At 44.6% G+C, this 19,619-nt stretch overlaps 1 protein-coding gene across 1 annotated transcript; it reads right to left on the minus strand.

Annotated features, from left to right (window-relative positions):
- Nucleotides 1-8,850: 8,850 nt before the first annotated feature.
- LOC147521966 (uncharacterized) lies at nt 8,851-9,192 on the minus strand. Its single transcript, XM_086566844.1, has one exon. It carries the CDS (start codon nt 9,190-9,192, stop codon nt 8,851-8,853), a length of 342 nt encoding a protein of 113 aa, XP_086422970.1.
- Between the last annotated feature and the right edge of the window lie 10,427 nt (nt 9,193-19,619).

The raw sequence follows: 19,619 nt of genomic DNA on the forward strand, positions 1-19,619 counted from the left end.
ACAGTAATAGTAAGGACCCTAATAGTAACAACTGAAGGGCCAAAAGTGATACTTACCTCAAGTGACATCTTAGCTGGTTCATCACCATCCATTAGTTGTTGTTGGAGAGAGAAGCGAGTTGGTTTTTATATGGTTGGGAAAGAAAGGAGTCAACCAATATCGGATAAGTCAAAGAGGATGTCAGAAATTTCTAACGGCTCTTTCAAAAGGGTAGTTTGGGTATTATGGAAAAAATGAACAGTGTTTTTAGAGGTATGAGACAGATTGAGGGTCTAATTGTGAAGATTCAAATTTTAGGGGTTAAACACAAAACGCGACCAAAAGTTTGGGGGTAACTCAAAAAAACCCTATTTTTAGCCACAGATGGAGCTGTCGCATACTTTCCCACGACTGGCGGCTGTTCACAACGGTTTTATCCGTTGGATTCTCGTGTGAAAGCCCTTTCCTCCTTTTCTTCTTCTTCTTCCTATAGTTTTGTTTGGGGGTTTCCTCTTTATGTTGTTTTCTTCTATTTTAGATTTAAGAGGGTAATGTTTAATTACAATAATTTCTTTAATTTTTACTTTTGGGTTCTGATTTGGGCGTTTTTCGGGTGCATAAAATATTGTTCGAGTTCCTTCATTTCAGATGTGGCTTTCTTAAATGAGGGAGACAAATCAGGTAACTCTAAGCTAGCTTCTTCTTTCTCCTCTATGTATATGGTTTATATGTCTAGTTAAATTCTATGTAAACCTTAACAAATTGGTTGTCTTTTTCAAAGGGTTTGGTTAATTGAGTTTTTGGTTCGCATCGCAGCAACTAAACTGAATTAAAGGTTTGTTTGTTACTTTTCCTTTTAGTTGATGATTAATTGGCTTGTTTTGATTGGGTGTTGACTGTTGGGTGATTCAATATGGTAGGGAATTTGTTTGTTGAAATTCTTCTGAGAACAAATTCTTCTTGTTCTTCGTTTCTTTGAGTTTGGTACAGTCTTTGCATTGGTTTATGTCCTAATTTTTGTTGGTGGTTCTATTTGTTCACTTCGCGACTCAGCGTTATGAAATTTTCAGTTGGATTTAGTGTGGTAATCTCGCAACTGATTTCTCTAGTATGGTGATTGTTCCTCTTCTTTTGGGAAGGGAAGAAAATGATTGGTTCCCGAATGGTATGCCAATTCAGTTGCAATATCCCTGTTGATGGGTCTAGTTGTGTTTAGCTCTGTATAAGTCTGAAAAGGTTGTCTATACTCTTCACTATGTTAAATGATGCACATGACTTATTTAGTAGGTACTTGTGCTTTCCTCACAATCTGACTTCCATTCACAATTTTAAAGGCTTCCTGTGGTAATCGGAATGTAAAGTTAAGGGGAAGAACTAGTTCTAAGGTTAGATATTGGGTTGTTGCAATTAATGATGCTGGATTAAGGCCACCTGAAGGATGGTGTCACCCCCATCGTTTTGGTTCTTTTGCTCCACCAAGGGGTTTGACTGAGGACGGTAGTGAGGCCCAATGGTTTGTGGATGGTCAAGCAGCATTTGGAGCAATTGAGGAAGCGAAGTCAGAGGTCTTTTTCCTTTAGCACTGAGTGTGTTTGAATTAAAAACCATTCCAATATTTATCTTTTTGTTTAATCAGAAAAGTTTCAAATGTTTGAACGTTCATTGCAGATATTCATTACTGATTGGTGGGCGTTGTCACGAATCGTATCTACGACATCCTTTTGATGCACATGGGTCATCTCAGCTCGATGTTTTAATGGAGGCAAAAGCTAAGCAAGTGGTTCAGGTGCTTTTTGCTCCTTACATCTTTAGACCCATCCTTTTCTATATGCTTTGGATATTAAAATGTATTACATCTTTTTGATAAAAACAATGGTCATATATGTATATATGAGCTGGTAAGTTGGCTACGTGGTACGTTCATTCAAGAGGGTGCCAAATAGGAGAGTGGGGTCAACAGGGCTTCATGTTTTATATAGAATAGTGGATACTTAGATAGGTGTCACTCGGTACACCGGTCTTTTAATTGAAGCCTTGAGAGTCCGGTCCCAAGGTCTTGGGATGGAATGCCACCTTTATCGGGTTTTTTTAAAGGTTTAGGGAAAATAAAATTGTAACTTTATATTTGTAAAAAGTTTGTTTCAATCAATAAGATCTCGCAATGTCCATCTCGGAAATATCAGATTTCATCTACATTTGAACATCACGAGTTATGAAATTTAAAAAGAATGAAGGCAACAGGTTGTTCGCACTGCTAAAATAACACTCTTTGCCCCATGAGTGTTGTGCCTTGTTCTTGCATGCTTTTCACCTGTCACTTGCTTTGTCGACAAACATATGCTAATAGGCTGTTTAACCTTAATTTTGTTGTAGGGAACAAAAGCGATCCAGTTTTGTTTAGTTTTCCGTAAACGTTTTTATGTGGTTGTGTATACGATGAGGAAGAATTCAAATATATGAAAGCAATTCATTGGCCTTAAAACAGATTTTCTCGAATTCTGTTGTCTTATGTTACTTAACTAGAACATATCACGAGGCTCTTCCTACCTTAATCTGTGAAATATCATAGATAACATGTGCAAATCTGAAGTACTCATGTAAGCGGCTTATGTGGAGAAAATGATTACCTTTTGATTAAGATCTATCTTGGATGAATTGAGATGTTTAGATATATATGTTTTTAATGATTATTAGACTCGATGGCGTTGTGGCTGTTTGGATTTACATTCTTCTTTACAAGGAAGTTGCCATTGCTTTGAAAATCAATAGTGTGTATAGTAAAAGCGGAGACTTCTTAGCATTCATGAAAATGTTAAAGTATTAGCGTTACCAAGACCATTTCTCAACTGGAGTTTATTTATGGTATGTAATTTATTTGGGAAACATGTATAAATTTCCGTTGGATTTAATTAGAGTAATGATATATGTTACGATTAATCGGCATTGGCACGGCAAGTGTCTTGATGATCATTGTTGGATACATACAGGTCACACCATAAAAAACTTGTTATTGTTGATTACCGTGTTGACTTTATTGGTGGTCTTGATTTATGCTTCGGATGGTATGACACACCGAGCCAAAGGTAAGAATGTACAAGAGCTTGATTAATATTATCTTTCACTTTGTAATCTGGAAGGTTATATAATCTAGATTGCAAGTTATTATTGATTCATTTCAGTTAGAATCACCATTAAACCAGTGTTCTCTATCTCCCGAAAGTTTGACATTGAATTAAGGAGGTCTGTTACTAAACTGGAAATATACAAAACTTGTGCTGCAGTCTGCTCAAAGCAGACTTGCTGGTCTGACTTTGTGCTATAATATGTCTTAGTTAGAGTGGGTTTTGGGATATAGTGACCTAGGATGAAAAGTTAGTTCTCTGAATCTATTTTCTAAGGGTTCCAGTTTCATAGTATTTGGATATCCAAGTTAGGAGTTACGATGTCCAAAGATGGCATTCTAGCCTACCGGAAAGGCTGCGCCCGGCCGATTAAGCTCGATTTTGTAGTAGTTAGAGTTAGATTTGTGTTTTAGTGATCTTGGCAGTAAAGTTAGTGCTCTGTATCTACTTTCTAACGGCTCTAATTTCATGGTATTTGGATTTTTGAGCTGGGAGTTACTGGTATCGAAAGGTGGACTGTTTTCACTGAATTTTCGATTTATCTTGGGTGATTTTGAGTGAAATGTAGACATAGTTAGAGTCAAATTTAGGTATACTCTCATTATGAAGAAAAAAGATTGTGCTTGGGGGATCCATTCCCATTGCATTCATGGAACCGAAAGCAACCTTCACTTATGGTGGTGGTATCTATTGGGGGCCTTAACCTTGACACAAACAAGAAATTAAGTCTTTGCATTGCCACTATACTTGAGACCAAGTTGTTAGTCCCCAAGAATCATTTCTTCCTCGAATTTTATGATACAAAGGCAAGCTAGCTATTTCTACCCTTAAAGACAAGTTGAAGCATTAGCACTCTGGGTGTTTTTAAATGGTAAGGATTGTGTATGAACTAATATTACAACCACCAATCTCACTCGTCTCTCTCTCGATCTTTTCTCCCCTCTCTTTTCTCTCTCTATCTCTCTTTTATCTCTTTTCTCTTCCATGATCTCTCCTCTTTCCACGTGTCGCGGCAGTTACCCTGCAGTTAAGGTTCAGCCCTCCATCACTCCATGTCTCCAAAGCGATTCTGAGCGGTTGAGATACTGCGGATCGATGCAGTGCGACTGGCTCCCCGGCTATACCGCATCCGGTCCCATTGTGCCCACTAACATCCTATGTCATGTATCGTCTATCTGGGATGCCCTCTCCGGTTGCATTGATGGTCCGCGAACTTCAATGTGGCCGAGAACTACCCGATCTCGAGCCATACCCCTTTCTTGGAATACTTCTCTTTCGGCCCCATCTACTCTGTCCCTTATCCTCTTTCCGGTAGCGCGTGCTCCGCGTGTTTCCTCTATCTTGCCAAATCGGAAATACGGGCGCATCGCGCCTCGTTTCTTGTTTCTTGAAAATCGAGACCAACCGCGTCCCCACTTCCTTGGTCCTCTGGCGGTTAATACCATTGTGCCCTGCCCGCTTCCAATCCGGCTCAAATCTCTCTCTTCTCTTAAAACCCCAACACCCTCAAAACCACTCATAACCAAAGAACCCTTATTACCTCTTCAAATTCCCTTTCTCAAACTCTTTCCTCATCGTTCCCATCTTGTTTTCTTCAATAGCTCTCCAAACCGGGGGTGTTCTCGCCTCCATAGCTTTGGTCCTCTCTCGTTCTGGGTTTGTCTTCCCTTTACACTGTTTTTCTTTTCCTCTCATTATTTGGTATTCACTATTTTTGGGCGATTTGCTTCCATCGGTTTCTTCTTTTCTAAGATTGCGCTTCTATCTTTTTGTAAACTTCCTCCTTAATCTTGTTTCCATTATGTCTTCATCGAATGTGAGGCTATCTGCTCCACCCAATCCTCCGCCACCAAATCCGGCGAATCCGGACCCTCTACCCATAGATCAAGTCGACCCTCCACGGACCGATCGAGTCCGCGGAACGATCCGATTCTACCGATCCCACCGCTCCATCCATCTACGGAAGGAAACCTTCTCTGCCACCTCCGCCTTCTTACTACCGCAGAGACCGATCTAGGCGCCCGTTAAAGCGGCTTATGGCATACCTAGTGGCGTAATTCGAACCGTTCCGGTGTCACACATTTTCCTCACTTGTACCACCACATGGTCCGGTTATCTCGTTAAGCTCTTGTAGGGGACGTTAGCGGCGGTTTTCGTTCCCCTTGACTCTCCTTGATGTCGAAGTGCGTAACCATTTCAACATTCCTCCTGCCAAGGCATAGGTAACTTTTGGCGTGTTATGTATGCCGCCAATCACTACAATTTGACTCACTCCCCAAAATCCAACTCCGATATCCTCCTTTCCCACTTCTATATAAAAAAGCACTAAACCGGGGGAGTGTGGGATATCAATCATACGCACTCGTCCACAAAAGAAGTCTTTCCTTCTTCACATCACCACCTCGACAAGGTGTGGCACCGATTACCGTTGTATGTGTCGGTAGTTTTTATCCAGCGGACCTCCCTCGAAGTTTCTTTGAGGCATCTCCATTTCCTAACAAAGCGGTAAGTAAGCGGTTTTGATTAGCGGTATGTAGATTTCACTTGTCGTTAACTTGCCCTTATTCTTGGTGATGTAGGTTGGAGACCCGATTCAGCGATCCCATTATACAACGGTGTTTACTCGAAATTTTCCAATCCTCCGCGAACTAGGGAGTGCCGCGTGAAAGTCCTTGGTATCGATCCGGAAAAAGCCACTCCTCTCTTACTTGACCGCTTCTCTAAAAGACATTGGCAAATACAAAGGCCCCTCTATCGCTGCCGCCCCCAAGAAAGCCCAAACCATCCCCAGCTCCAAAAAGAAAGCGTCCGGCTGCAAGTCATTCAACTATACAACCAAAATCTCTCATTCCGCGAGCCGTTGCCCACGTGCGGCTGCCGCCAAAAATAAGACCACTACGGCCGAGACACCTAACCGCCCGTACTCTCGTGTGGCCGGGAGGAGGGCGAAATTGTTCCTATACGCTCCCTTACGCCCTCAAATGGGCGTGAACAAGTATAAGCTTTGGGGCCGGCGACTCGATGAAGGCGGCTCGGTCGAGATGTCCCACAAGAGCCCTCCCACCAAAAGGGCTAAAGTTTCTTCCACCAGCTCCTCCACCTACCCGGCCGCGCAATGAACCACCACGGCTGCTATATCTTCGCCGCCCAGACGGGGAGTCTTCTTCAGGTGGTCCTTTAACGTCGGCCCCTCTGTTGAAGTATGGCATCCCAAGTTCAAGGCTAGGGACCGCGATGTTACTCTGGCGAGACTTCGGCTTTGGACAATCCGGTATCGCCGCCTCCACTATTCTTGACTCTCATCTTCCTCGGGATCAAGCTTACGGAGATTCTGTACCGTTGCTTCCCATAGAAGTCCATTTACACTTTGGATGGGAGAAGGTGCAGCGTTTTTGACTCTATCGGCCACTATCTTTTGTGTTCTTACTTCATTCATAGCTATATTTTTGGTGTTACCACCCAACCCGGTATGTCTCCATGATTAAGCCTAGATATCGGCTATGTGCTTGCGGCCTTTACGGCCGATGGAGAAACTTGGAAGGCGGCTAAGGCGGAGATTAATGGTCACGATGGCTGGAAGCGAAGTATGCCCACCGAAGGAAAGGGATGACTTACGGATCAAAGGCGGTCAAAGATCCATAAGGAGCTTCAGCGGTGAGGACAAGCACAGCGACTTCACGTAGCGGTGTCAATTCTAAAATGGACAGACCTCAAAGAGAAGGAGAAGCTCGCCATCCAATCCGCTGTAGACAAGGCCGTCCAAGAGGCCCCAGGTCGGTCGAAAACCTCGCTACCAAGAAAATTGCGGGGAATTAAAACAACAACTTGATCAACTTAAGCTGCGGCGTCTTCTCCCGCCCATTCACATTGCCGATCCTCCTTGGTATTACCAACCGTGCATTCGAAGGCGGCGAGGCGCCCTCTGACGGCACGGCGACGACACCTATGACTAAGCGCCCGACCCTCACCAATGGAAATGAATGAAAACCCGGCATGGTCGTTGGTGAAAATGAACATACTTCGTTGAAGAGCCGGTGACTAATCCTCAACAATGATTTATGTCGGTTTCTTTCTTTGTTGATGCCTTTGGATTTGTTTATTTTGAACCCTTTCTTTATCGTGTAAGAAACGGTGTCCTTTGTGTTTGTGATGAACAATGTCTTTTTGTGCTTGATCGAGATATCATTATTGTGTAGTATTTATCAATTGATTTTCCTTGTATTCCTTTTTATTTGCATTTGTATCGGTAAGCGTAACATTACGCAAGGGTTGCCCCAGTTTGATTCGGACCGCGATCCAGCGAAGGGCTCTCCCCGATCCTTCAATTGTATAAGCGGTGAAGCTACTTAGGGTTGCCCCAAGTCTGATTATGACCGAGAAGTCCGGCGAAGGGCTCTTCCCCGCTCTCCTCAATTGTATAGCTGTGAAGCTAATTAGGGTTGCCCCGGTTTGATTGGGACCACGAAGTCCACGAAGGGCTCTTCCCCGCTCTCTTCATATAGGCGTGAAGCTAGTTAGGGTTGCCCCGGCTTGATTTGGACCGCGAAGTCCACGAAGGGCTCTTCCCCCGCTCTCTTCATATAGGCTGTGAAGCTAGTTAGGGTTGCCCCAGGTTTGATTAGGACCACGAAGTCCAGCGAAGGGCTCTTCCCCGCTCTTCATATAGGCGTGAAGCTAGTTAGGGTTGCCCCCGTTTGATTCGGACCGCGAAGTCCAGCGAAGAGCTCTTCCCCGCTCTCTTCAATTGTATAGGCTGTGAAGCTAGTTAGGGTTGCCCCGGTTTGATTCGGACCACGAAGTCCGCGAAGGGCTCTTCCCCGCTTTCTTCAATTGTATAGCGGTGAAGCTACCTAGGGTTGCCCCGGTTTGATTTGGACCGAAAGTCCGCGAAGGGCTTTTCCCCGCTTCTCTTCATATAGGCTGTGAAGCTAGTTAGGGTTGCCCCCAGTTTGATTCGGACCACGAAGTCCGAAGAGGCTCTTCTCCCCGCTTTCTTCAATTGTATAGCGGTGGCGCTACTTAGGGATTGCCCCGGTTTGATTTGGACCGAAGTCCGCGAAGCGGCTCTTCCCCGCTTTCTTCAATTGTATAGGCGTCTTTTGCTTATGCGGGCAGTTATATTCACCTTTTATTTCATTCTACTATCTATTTCTAACTTCGTTTAGAAGAATGCTTGTTTATATCATAGTCAAAAGTAAACAATACAAATAAAAATACTATCACATGCGAAAAGATTAAAGAAAGGTCCTAGACATGGAACTCTTTTCGGCGATACGATATTCCACGGTCTCTCTATCTTTTCTCTCTGCTTCTGATCGCAATCCATAAGTTCGATGTACCCTTTTCTTGATGACATATGGACCTTCCAGTTTGGCCCCAACTTTCCGTCTTTCTCTATTTTGGTGGCCGGAGTAACGCGTCGCGACACATAGTCACCCACATTGAAATTCCGTTGGCTTCACTCGTTTATCATATTGTCTCTGCAGAGTCAGATGGTATTCCTCCAACCGAATCCGGGCTATGTCTCTTTTTTCTTCAACAACATTCAAATTAGCGGCCAATATTCTCTCATTCAGGCCACTTTCCACCGCTTTGTTCTTGTTGTGGATTCTATCATCTCTATTGGTATGATGCCTCTACTCCATGCGCCATTCGCGAGCGGTGATTCATTAGTAGATGTTAGGTGGTGTAGTTCGGTATGCCCACGGCACATGAGGTAAGTGTTGACCCATGCTCCGCTTCCGCTCCTCTAGTTTTTCTTAAGGTTATCCATGATAACTTTGTTTGAGGCCTCGGCACGCCCCGTTCCCTTCCGGATTGTAGGGCTGAGAACCCACTTCACTTTGAACGCTTGAAGGAATTTCCGAACTTTCTTCCCTGTAAATTGCGTCCCATTATCCGCTATGACTGTATGCGGCAATCCAAACCTGCAAATGATATTCTCCCATAGGAATTTGATCACATTTTCTTCCTTGACCTGTTGCAATGCCACACCCTCAACCCACTTGGTAAAGTAATCTGTTGCCGCTAACATGAACCTTATTTTACCGCTTGCCATTGGAAGCGGCCCAACTATATCCATTGCCCACATTGCGAACGGCCAAGGGCTGAGTACACTGTGTAACATTTCAGCCGGCGCATGAATCAGCGGTGCAAACCTCTGGCATTTTGCGCATTTTTTGGCATACTCTGTGGCATCTCTCTTCATGTGTGGCCAAAAGTATCCCTGGGAGAGCAATCGGTGTGTGGTTGTTCTCCCCCGCGAATGACTTCCACAATCTCCTTCATGCACTTACGCGGCGGTTCACGAACATCGCGGCCGCCCCTATGCATTTTAGCATAGGTCCACGAAACTTCTCTTATATAGGCTCCGTCTAATAGAGTGTATCTTTGGCTCATCTGTTCCATTCTACTTTTCTGTGTGTTTTCAATTTCCATCCCGGCCCAGGAAAAGTTTTGATGGGCGCTATCGATCGGTCGATATCAATCTCGGTGGTGAGACAAACATAGTCCCCTTCAGTACTTGGCTTGTCGAACACCCTTTATTTCAATTGATAAGCCCTCGATCCACGGTAATACCGCCGCTTGAACATAAGCTAATGCATCGGCGTGTCGATTTTCTCCAGCGATTCAAATGAGTAAATTTGATCTTCTTGAATTTGCTCGCTTTCCTTTGTAAGACCTCGGTATCTTGCCATCCTCGGCGGCGAGCCACAAAACCCCCGTTCACGGCACACCACCGGTTAGAATCGAGTAAACAGATAATTCTCTCACGCCGGGTCGTGCCAAATCTAATCCTGCTATCCAGGCTTCATACTCGATTCATTGTTTGAAGGCTGCGAACCCTAGTTTCATTGACAATTCCGACCTAGTATTCTCCGGGTCACGGGGACTACGCCTATTCCGTTCCACAGTATCCGTAAATTAGCGAGCCATCTGCGAAAACTCTCCATCCATTCCGTTCATCCCATGGGTCCAGGGGTGGGTGGTTAATCTCTCGCCGTGATCCATTACCATCTCCTCACCCCACGTTGGGTCCTCGGTTGGGAACTCTGCCAATACCTCCGCCATTGCTTGTGCCTTTTTTGCGGTTCGACTTGGTAATGAATTTCATAGCAACTTCGGCATTACCGCCCATTTTAGCATTCTTCACGACTTCTCGCCTCCAAGGCTTGCTTGAGAGGCAAATTTATTCTGACAACCACCGGGTGTGCCTCAAAATAAGGCTTTAACTTTAAAGGCGAGAAAATACCAAAGCCAAAGCGTTCTTTCTCAATCGGTTGTATGTCGGTCTCTGCTTCTAACATGGTCTTGCTTTGAAAATACACCGCTTTTTCTACTTTGTCAACCACGCGCCAAGACCGAACTCACGCGCGTGCTCGAAACTCCCAAGTCTGGATATAGTTTTTCCCCTGTTCCGTCGCGATAATAAAGGTGCTTTCCCTAGATAACTCTTCAACTCTTGGAAGGCTTCTTCACATTCAGCGGTCGATTGAAGTCTTGTGATTTCCTTAATAATCGATATAGAGGTCGACATTTATCAGGGACTTGAAATGAATCGATTAAGTGCAGCGACTCTCCTGCTAAGCTTTGCACCTCTTTCACATTCCGGGGGCGGCATTTCTATTAGTGATCTGATCTGTTCGGGATTTGCCTCTATACAGCGATTGTGTAACTATATAACCCAAGAACTTTCGGGAAGTTACCCCAAAAGTACACTTCGAGGGGTTGAGTTTCAGGTTTATGTGGTATGTAGTATATGAAAAGTTTCTGCCGGACCTTCCAGTGTTCCTCTTCCGACATACTCTTTTCCACCATATCATCAATATATATCTCCATCCCTTCCTAATCTTCCTTGAAACATTCTTTCTCCTAATCTCTGGAAAGTTAAGCCCTGCATTTTTTAAACCAAATGGCATCACGGTGTAACGGTATGTGCCCCCTCTACCACGAAAGTGGTCTTTTTGATCCGGGCGTGCATCATGCGACTTGATTATATCCCATGGGCGGCGTCCATGAAAGAGAACACTTTGAACCTGGCGTTACGTCCACCCACGGCTTCGTCCCTTTCGGCATCGGGTAACAATCCTTTGGGCACTCCTTGTTCACATCCGTGAAGTCAACACACATCGACCTTACCATTCTTTTTTTTGACCCAGCGACTCGTTAGACAACCATTACGTATTCGACCTCCCTTATTATTCCGCCCTTTCAATCGTGCCACTTCTTCGCGAATAGCCTCGGCATATTTGGGACGTAAACTTCTCATTTTTTACGTCTAACCCGCTTGGCATTTTCATTCATATGTAAATGGTGGCATGCAAACTTCTGGTCTAAACCCCGATATCCTCAATAACCCACCTTGAACACTTGAATTTTTACGTCAAGAACGCACTAGTTTCTTTTTCCATTCTTGAACAAATCAGTCCCTATGGATGTAAATTTCTCTTCAACCGACTCCTAAGTTCACTACTTCAATCGCATCCAATGTCTTTGGTCCCACGGCGATTCACACCACTTTTGTCATCGCCTTCATGAATCTGCTATGAAACTCCCGGTTCTGTCTTTGACCCTTTCATTGTACCTCGAGCGAAACTCTTCACCGATGATCTTGATGTTACCATACGCCCACTTGATCTCCCCGATTTCATATGTTCCCCATTGGTAGGGAAGCGGATCACTTGGTAATATGACGATGGAATGGCTTTCATTTAGTGAATCCATTTTCTTCCTAAAATTGCATTATCTTTGCGGACGCAGTGTCCACCACCATGAATCTAGTGAATACCGTCGACGGGCCTGCAGTCACTGGCGCGTAACTTCCCCTATGGGCTCTGTCATACTGCCGTTGAACCCATACAAAGTTGGTTTGGGGAACTTTCAACTGGTTGCTGTCGATGTTCATCTCCTCCATGGCCCCTTTAAATAATAAATCAACCGAACTGCCGCAGTCTATTAATACCCTTCGAACTAGATAATTCCCCATTGCTATGGTGATTACCAAGGCGTCCTCATGCGGTGTAATTATCGGCTCCAAATCTTTTGGGGTGAACATAATGATCCCTTCGGCCATCTGCGGCTCCACTAACTAACCGCGGTACACTCACCACCTCATTAACTTTGCCGGAGGCTTTTTGCTTCCTTACCTTGTCCCTCGTGGGCATTCCTCCCCGAGTCTCTCCACTAAAGATGACATTGATCGTACCCAAAAATTCTGGCGAGGCGGCACTCTATCGGCTTGACGCGACCTCCGCGACAAACTCTCACGAGCATTCCTTTTTCAATCATCCTCTCTACTAACCATTTCAAGGCATAACATTACGTTCGTGGCATGGTTTGGTTGATGATACTTTCGCAAAATGGTTTCCCTTCTATCTCTTTGGGATGCTTGCGCCCCTCAAAATTTTGGTGCTCCTTAATGAGAGCCAAGATCTCCTCTAATGGTCGGTTAAGAGGAGTCTGCTCCATTTCGCGGTATGGCCTTCTCTCTCGCACCTCTCTTTTTCCCCGATCAAGTGTTCTCTCTGGCCCTCACTTCTCCCCTCTGTAAGATCCTCTTTCTATGTCCTCTACTCTACCTTTACCCCTTCGATCATCTTTCTCAACCTCCTGCACTGCCTTTCCCGACCTCTTCTGTTCCTTAGCAGTTCTCTGCATTATATCCTCATATCGTATATACTTCTCTACCTTCGGGTATAGGGCATGCAATGTAGTAATTTCAATCTTAGACACAGACTCATGAACTCTGGTCCCCGATCTCAAACCATGCTGGAAGGCTATGACCGCCGTATGTTCATCCAGGTTTTCCACTCTCAGCGTCTCCTCCTTGAATCTGCATAAAAACTCCCTCAATGACTCCGCGGCTCTTTGCTTTATGTTAAAGAGGGCCGCGATATCAACCACTCTTCTCTTCTGGTGAATGAAGTGATCAACGAAAGTAGCGTTCGACTCTTGAACCCTTTTTATGCTTTGAAGCCAACCGATAATACCGGTCAGGGGCCCCCGCCAAAGGCTGGCGGGAACATCATACAACGTAGTCCATCATACTTATTCTCTTGCCATAACGGCATCATTTGCGAAAATGATGCAAATGATCGATTGGGTCTCCTTTCCCATCATACCGCTTCAAACCTGGCTGAGAAAACCTCTTAGGAACTTCGAATTCCATATTGAATCCAGCCGGTATTTTTTGTTGAGGCTAGCCACCTCTTTACTGTCTTTAGCTCACTGGATCACTCTTTACGCTACCGATTCACTTCCGATCTTTCTCGATCATAGCCCGAACCACCCCTAAAGTAATGCCCATTTGTTGGTTCGGCGTCCGGTAGTGGGCACTCTATATTCTCCCCTTCCGCTTCATCCTGCCTGGGTTCCCCTGCTCCGTTCCACCCGTGTAATCTCCCTCTCCTTTCTCAACTCGTCATTCTCCTCTCTTAACCTAACTATCTCCTCCTAAGAGTCGGTGGCGTCTGCCGCCACATCCGATACTTCTTCTTCTCCTACCACTCCCATCCCAAAGACTCTACTTCCTCGATGGTTTCTCGATTGGTCCTTTCTTAGGTCTTCCTACTCCTCTCTTTATTACCGTAGCCATTTTCTTCTCTCCCCCCGGGCCGTGCAAAATGTATGAACTAATATTACAACCACCAATCTCGCTCGTCTCTCTCTCGATCTTTTCTCCCTCTTTTTTCTCTCTCTATCTCTCTTTTATCTCTTTTCTCTTCCATGATCTCTCCTCTTTCCGTGTCGCGGCGGTTACCCTGCGCAGTTAAGGTTCCGCCCTCCATCCTCCATGTCTCGCAGCTAGCGATTCTGAGCGGTTGAGATACCGCGGATCTGATCACAGTGCGACTGCTCCCCAAATATACATCATCCGTCCCCATTGTGCCCACTAACATCCTATGTCATGTATACGTCCTATACAGATTGTGTTGAACCTATTCAATCAACCGTCTGAGACCCCTTCCCCTCTCGGTGTTAGAAATATTGGTTGTTTACTCAATTTACGATTACTATACATTTTGTAATCTTGTTTTAAGACATTGAGATGCTAAGATGGTTGCAAATTACTAATGTAGGGTTGGTGGCGATTTGCAATGGCTTGTGAGCATTACTGATCAAACATTTACTAGTTTCTTACTTTGCTACGGCTTTCGTGTGCTTGACTTGAGGTTGGCGGGCTCTTTGAACCACTAATTATAGGAATTTATAGGTACTTAAAAGTGGATTTGGAGTTTTGATTCTTCCTAAACAATGAGTTTGATTCTTCTAAAATATAGGCACTAAACGAGGGTGTGTTCATTCTTCCTATGTCTTGCGGATCCTTGGGAAAGCTCTAGGAGTTCTTCAAGATAGTACAAGGACACGATACATAAGTTGATATTCATGCTAGGTATTATCTCTTTGAGTTTCTTAAGATTGACTAGTAGCTAGTAGTTAAATTCATTACTTATGTGAAGCTTGGTTATGAATTTTTATTTGTATCTTGTTTCCTACTTCTGATAATTATAACATCACCTAACACAAGTATTGCAAGAGTCTTTAGATTTAAACTAAGGGCATCATGAAAGGTGGATCTTGAATATGTTGAAATTTGAAGTCCATGTACATAATGGTTTGACTTTCATAACTTAACATATTAGTGGCCGAAACCAAGTATATTTTTCTTTATGTTTTTGGTTTTAATTCTATTTTGCGTGTTGTTTTGAAGCTACATCTGACAATTGCCCGGAACATGGTGATAGAAAACTTGAAAAGCTTGAAGGTTGCTAAGCTGCTTCACATAATACAAGTATCATTAAAGGGTTAGTTTAAATTAAACTAAGGGCATCATGAAGGTCGGATAATGAAGAGGTCGAGGCTGAATTCTATGTTTTCATTGAATGAAATTTGTCAAATGTTGTAGTAGAGAAATGGTTTGTATTTTGTTGCTAAGTGTAACTTATGCTTTCATTGTTTTAATTGAATGACTTCTATCTCTTCTCGTCAAGTTGTTGTTATTTTGGTTTTATGTTATGTTTATTTGTTTTGTATTTGCACTTGAATTCTATTTGTTGGTAAATGAATTTGTGGTTTAGTAATGTGGATGAGGATGATTTGTGGTTGTGCATTGGGAGTAATGTGTAGAAGCAGGTTGAAAGGGGAAAATGTCCCCTATTTTTTTTTTAACAAAATAAAGTGTTTTGCCACGGCCCAAAGCCGTGGCTAATGGTATTATTCCCCACGGCCTGAGCATCAGTTTATGACCGTAGGTAAAACTTAGTTTTTTCCACAGCTTTGTGCCGTCGGTATTTCCACAGCAGAGACCGACGCAATGACTATGGCTATTGTTGGAAGGTCATGACTATGAGCATACTTTTGCCGATGCATAAAAAGCCCACGGTCTTGCGACGGATTTTGTCTGTGGGTAAAAGTCTTTTGCCACAGTTTTGGTCCGTAGGCAAAAACCTGTTTTCTTATAGTGCAAGGTTTTGCCAACGTACCGTCGAAGCTCTTTCCAAAGTGCTATAGCGCTTCAGGTTTGTTTGTTTCCGACCTCTGTTCCTTTTTTTGCTTTGTGCTATGTAAGCTTAGTATGCTTCTTTTGCTGACTTTTGTGTTGTCAATGGAGTGTAGCATGTCGAGGGTAGATGGTGACGATTTTGACTCTTTGGTCCCTCCAATGGGAGGGGTGAGGGAGACTTCTCCGCTCGTCATGAAGGAGATTGAATTCGTGCCACGCCGTTCACGCGATCTAGGTAAGCGGAAGGCGGTCTCTGCTGAAACGAGGGCCATGAAACGATCTAAAACTGTGGGTCGCTCTGCCTCTGGTTCGCGCAAGCGAACTGGAGGTGTGGTGTTTCGGGTCCCGAGTTAAAGGGGTGGGGCCGACCTAGGTGGGAGAGACGTGCAGTAAAACGATCTGACTGCAGCCTCGGGTCGGCACCCATAGCTAACTGTCTTCTGGAAGGTATTGTCTTGGAGGGTGCAGGGAGATGCTGGAAGACCAAGATTTGGATAAGACTATGTAGACCATGGATATGGCTTGCTGTTTGGTAAGCTTTTACTATTCTTTGGTACATTTTCCTTTTATTGGCAAGAGTAACATGTAGGTTTTTGTTGTAGTTTCTTACTGGGTATCACAAGTTGAAGCACTCCGCCTGAGTTATGGAAACTGTGGAAAATAATGTGGGTAAGATAAAGCGGGACCTGTTGAGCTTGCAGCTTGCTCGAGAGGTGAGAGGAAGGAACTGGTTGAATTCGCGAAAAGCGCATCGACGGAGGTCCGGTGTCGAGGTCGTTTCTGGTCGGGCCGATGGTTGTCATGCAAGAACGGTGGGGCCGATAATCGATTATGTCAAGCAATGCAAGTCGGTTGCTCGTCATGCTATAAAGGCATATGACAAAGTGTGCCAGGATTACGCATTGCTGGAGGAGACGTACTTTGAATTGAAAGGAGAGCGTGAACGCGGGGCTCTAGGTACGAGTGTGCTTGTTATACCTGGAGATGCTAGTAACGCTTCGTCTACCAGTACTGCTCCAACTGATCGAGCTGTTGTGCCTGGTGAAGATAAACATGTTACTCCTGATGCTTGACCATTGCTTCCACATTTCTTCTTCCCTTGTGAGGTTTCTTTAAATGTTTCTCTAATTTTTAGAGTTTGTAAGTGGTTGTAAAACAATAGAACTGGTTTCCTGGGCCTGCCTGGGCAGTTCGCTTCTTGAAATGGTTGGGGCTCGACCCAGATACATTAAGAGCTGATATCTTGGGGAAACCTAGGCAGTTCGCTTATCTATCGGTTTAGTTTTGAGGTAGGGATGAACTGGCTTCCACATAAGTGGCAGTTTGGTAGCTTTAAAGAATTGGTTTTCTGAATGTGTTCAGGCCGTTCGTATTTGCACTTATGAAATGCATGTGTACTTTGAAGTATGATCTGAATGCTTGTTGTGTGTAATTTCGAAGGAATTTGACCTAGAAATGTATATCCCGTTGTCTTAGGAGGACATAGGATACTATGAAGCATTTTGAGCTTGAGTGAGCGTTGTAGTTTAAGTAAGCGTGTTGTTGTTAGAGGGCGTTCTGCACCTAGTTGGTCCTAGAAACATAGGTCTTCAACTAGCGAGAAGTTTTATGGCTAAGTAGCCTTTGAGCTATGTAGCCTTGAGCTCGAGTGAATGTTTAGTTATTTAGAACGTTTGAGCTTCGGAAAGCGTTTAAGTTCGTTTGAATGTTTTGCTCTTAGAGAGCGTTCTGCACTTAGTTGACCCTAGAAATATAGGTCTCCAACTAGCGAGAAGTGCTAAGGCTATGTCGACACCATTTGTCGCACCCATTACCGCGACCTCTAACTTTGCATGTCTTCCCTCTGTATTTTGGATCGGCTGCACCAATTAGGTTGCCTACGTACCCATTTCGGGATCAAGCCGCCGTAGTTCACCTCCACCTTCTCCTTTTTGCTATTCTCTTCTCTTCCTTTTTATATCCCTCTCTTAGGTTTACTTCATGGGCCACAGTGTGGTCTTGGGCCCACTCTCTTGGCCCAATACAGACTATGGTCTAGACCCTATCTCTTGGCCCAATACATGCTATGGTCCATCTATGAAAACGACTACTATATTTGCCCGAGAAGTGTATGAACTTCCTTGTCTCTCTCTCTGAACTCTAGATATCCGCAGTATCCTAAGATTGTATGCAGTCTTCTTCTCTTCGAGACGTTCCCTACCCATGTACTCTGCTACTGGATCATATGTCTGTAAAGTACTCAGTCCCTATTCTCTGTCCGCGTACTCTGGCACTTTACACTTTCACCTTTCTTGACTCTGTGACTTTGTTGCCCGCGAATTGTATTATAGTCCTCCTCTCGTCTCACTCTTCCTTCACCACTACTTACCCGAGTTCTCCAACCTTAGTCGGTAAATTATGTGTATCTCAGATCTTCGTAAGCTTATGTTATATGTAGGTGCATTACATCTCTTCTAACCCCTTTCCTTGGTTACGCTTTCTCTATCGCTCTAGCCTCTTTGTTATGGCTCTTTCTTCAAACCTCCAATAGTTCCGCGAACGTCAACCGTAAATAAACTCTACTCCGCGATCCCTCTTTCGATAGTCTGGGACTGAAGACATCTTACTTTCGCGGTGTTTTCTCTGCTAAACGTCCTTGGTCGCGTGACCCGAAATCCTCATTCTCTTTATGTTATTAGCTCTCCTTACAGAATTCACTATCAGTCCTCGAAGGGTCTCTTTCCCTTGGCACTCACTCTTCCACATCAATCATCATGTCCGCGAAGTATCTCAATCCATCGGTTCTCGTTCATATAACTCATTAGCGTATCCACGAAGGGTCTCATCCCCTTCACTCTCACTCTTCAAACTCAATCCTCATGCCAGCGAAGTGTCTCAACCTAGCTATCCATTCCCCTCTACAAAATTCACTACCATGTCCGCGGAGTGTCTCACCTCAGCCACCTTCTCCCTTTCATAGATCTCGCTATCATGTCCGTGGAGTGTCTTGTCCCCTTCATTTCTCTTTCATAGAACTCAACATTGGATCCGCGAAGGGTCTCGTCCCCTCTGCTCTCATTCGGAAAGCGCGAAGCATATCTAGGGACAACTCCGCTTGCCCCCATGTCCGTGGAGTGTCTAACCTCAGCCACCATATCTCTTTCATAGAACTCACTACCATGTCCGCAGAGTGTTTCGTCCCTTCGTTTCTCTTTCGTAGAACTCAGCAGTGTATCCGCGAAGGGTCTCATCCCCTCCGCTCTCATTCTGAAAGCACGAAGCATATCCAGGGACAGCTCAGCTTGCCTCCATGTCCGCAGGGTGTCTAACCTCAGCCACCATCTCTCTTTCATAGAACTCACTACCACATCCGCGGTGTGTCTCATCCCCTTCGTTTCTCTTTCTCGGAACTCACTACCTTGTCCGTGGAGTGTCTCAGCCCAGCCATAAGCTCTCCTTCACAAAATTCACTGTTATGTCCGCGGAGTGCCTCGGCCTAGCCATAAGCTCTCTTTCATAGAAATCACTACCATGTCCGTGGAATGTCTCACCCTTTCATTTCCCTTTCGTAGAACTCAACATTGTATCCGCCAAGGGTCTCATCTCCTTTGCACTTACTCATGGAACTCGATATCCCGTCCGTAAAGGGCCTCATTCCCTCTATTTCTCTTTTGTAGAACTCAATGGTATTGTTCCTTCTGAATATGTTGCTTGCTTCCAATTGTAATTTGGAACTCCGGCTCGCGGAGGGCTCATCCCCCTTAATCTACTCATGAGTGGAGTCTGTTGAGGGGCAACTCAGCTTGCCCCCATGTTTGATTCGGATCTCGCGTCCGCGGAGGGCTCATCCCCCCCGTTGTCTATGCTCTAAAGTGGAGGCTGATGAGGGGCAACTCAGCTTGCCCCAACGTTTGATTCAGATCTCATGTCCACAGAGGGCTCATCCCCTCGTTGTCTATGCTCTGGAGTGGAGACTGATGAGGGGCAACTCCATTTGCCCCAATGTTTGATACGGACACAAGGGTCCGCGGAGGGCT

The sequence above is a fragment of the Coptis chinensis genome, chromosome 1, assembly GCF_015680905.1.
Source record: "Coptis chinensis isolate HL-2020 chromosome 1, ASM1568090v1, whole genome shotgun sequence".
Taxonomy (NCBI): Eukaryota; Viridiplantae; Streptophyta; class Magnoliopsida; order Ranunculales; family Ranunculaceae; genus Coptis; species Coptis chinensis.

Excerpts from the sequence above, each read along its gene's own strand:
- LOC147521966 (XM_086566844.1), bottom strand. The coding sequence starts at position 9,192 with ATGTGGGCAATGGATATAGTTGGGCCGCTTCCAATGGCAAGCGGTAAA.